Here is a 991-nt window from a genome sequence, read left to right as displayed (position 1 = left end):
ATAATATATGATGGATAAATGATGAAATTACATGATAGATAAATAATAACATTGTATGATAGATAAGTGATAACATTATAGGATAGATGGATGATAACATTATATGATAGATAACAAATAACATTATACAATATATAAATGATGAAAGTACATGATATATAATTGCAAAAATATATGTGTTTTGTTTTTCGCTTCTATACGCTTTACAAGGTGCTCAATCTACGTTGTGTGACATCAGCTGTTTCACTCGTGCCTTGCTTCCCCATCCATGCTCACCTCTTCATCTCTAATTTTTCGTTTTCCAATTCTAGTCGCTGCTTCTCTACATCAAGTCGTTCTTCTTCCACGCGCAGTCGCTGCCGTTTGATTTCCAACCTCTTCTCTTTCACCCATAGTCGTTGTCTTTCAATAGACACCTGTTCATTAGATGACACTACCTCTTTATGGCTTCTTTTCTTTCCTGACTTAACCCATCCTCCCTGAGTTAACTCCTCCTGTAGCAATGACTGTGGCGGTACGGGTGTCATCGGTGTTGGTGGTGGTGAAGCTGGCTGTGACTGGGATGACTGGGAGGACAGAGATGATTGAGATGATTGAGACCGAGCAGGTGACGCTGCTTCGGGTGAAGCAGGAGCGTCATGCCCTATCCTGCTTTCTATACCACCAGCGATGCCTTCTGTGGCTGCTGTTGGAATAATACTAAGCACCTTTTCTTCAATAGGCGTCAAATCTGGCAGAGCAACAACACCTCCGCCAGTAGCTCTGCCAGCCTTCTTAAGCCGTGCAACCTTGTTTTTCACATCACTCTGTAGGTAGCTCCATTTCGATCGGCATTCCTCGCCCGTCCGTTCAATATCGCTTATGGCATTTATCTATAATAAATGCAATATGATCATTAGTTTCCAGAAAAAAGTGTTTAAATTTTTATTCAGGGTGTGCGTTGACTTACACGCTAGTAATATAAATGCTTATGTTCATAACTTGAAAATAT

The 991-nt window shown here is 40.5% G+C and overlaps 1 protein-coding gene across 1 annotated transcript; it reads right to left on the bottom strand.

The window, feature by feature from the left end:
- Positions 1–186: 186 nt before the first annotated feature.
- LOC106820194 (myb/SANT-like DNA-binding domain-containing protein 4) lies at positions 187–872 on the bottom strand (the record flags this gene model as incomplete). The annotated part of the gene is made up of 1 exon (XM_014824737.1): positions 187–872. A coding segment is annotated over one exon (600 nt), but the record flags the coding sequence as incomplete, so codon positions are not given.
- Positions 873–991: the final 119 nt, after the last annotated feature.

This window comes from Priapulus caudatus, unplaced genomic scaffold (genome assembly GCF_000485595.1).
Source record: "Priapulus caudatus unplaced genomic scaffold, Priapulus_caudatus-5.0.1 Scaffold8266, whole genome shotgun sequence".
In the NCBI taxonomy this organism is placed as follows: Eukaryota; Metazoa; Priapulida; class Priapulimorpha; order Priapulimorphida; family Priapulidae; genus Priapulus; species Priapulus caudatus.
This window is presented reverse-complemented; position numbering and strand designations above follow the sequence as displayed.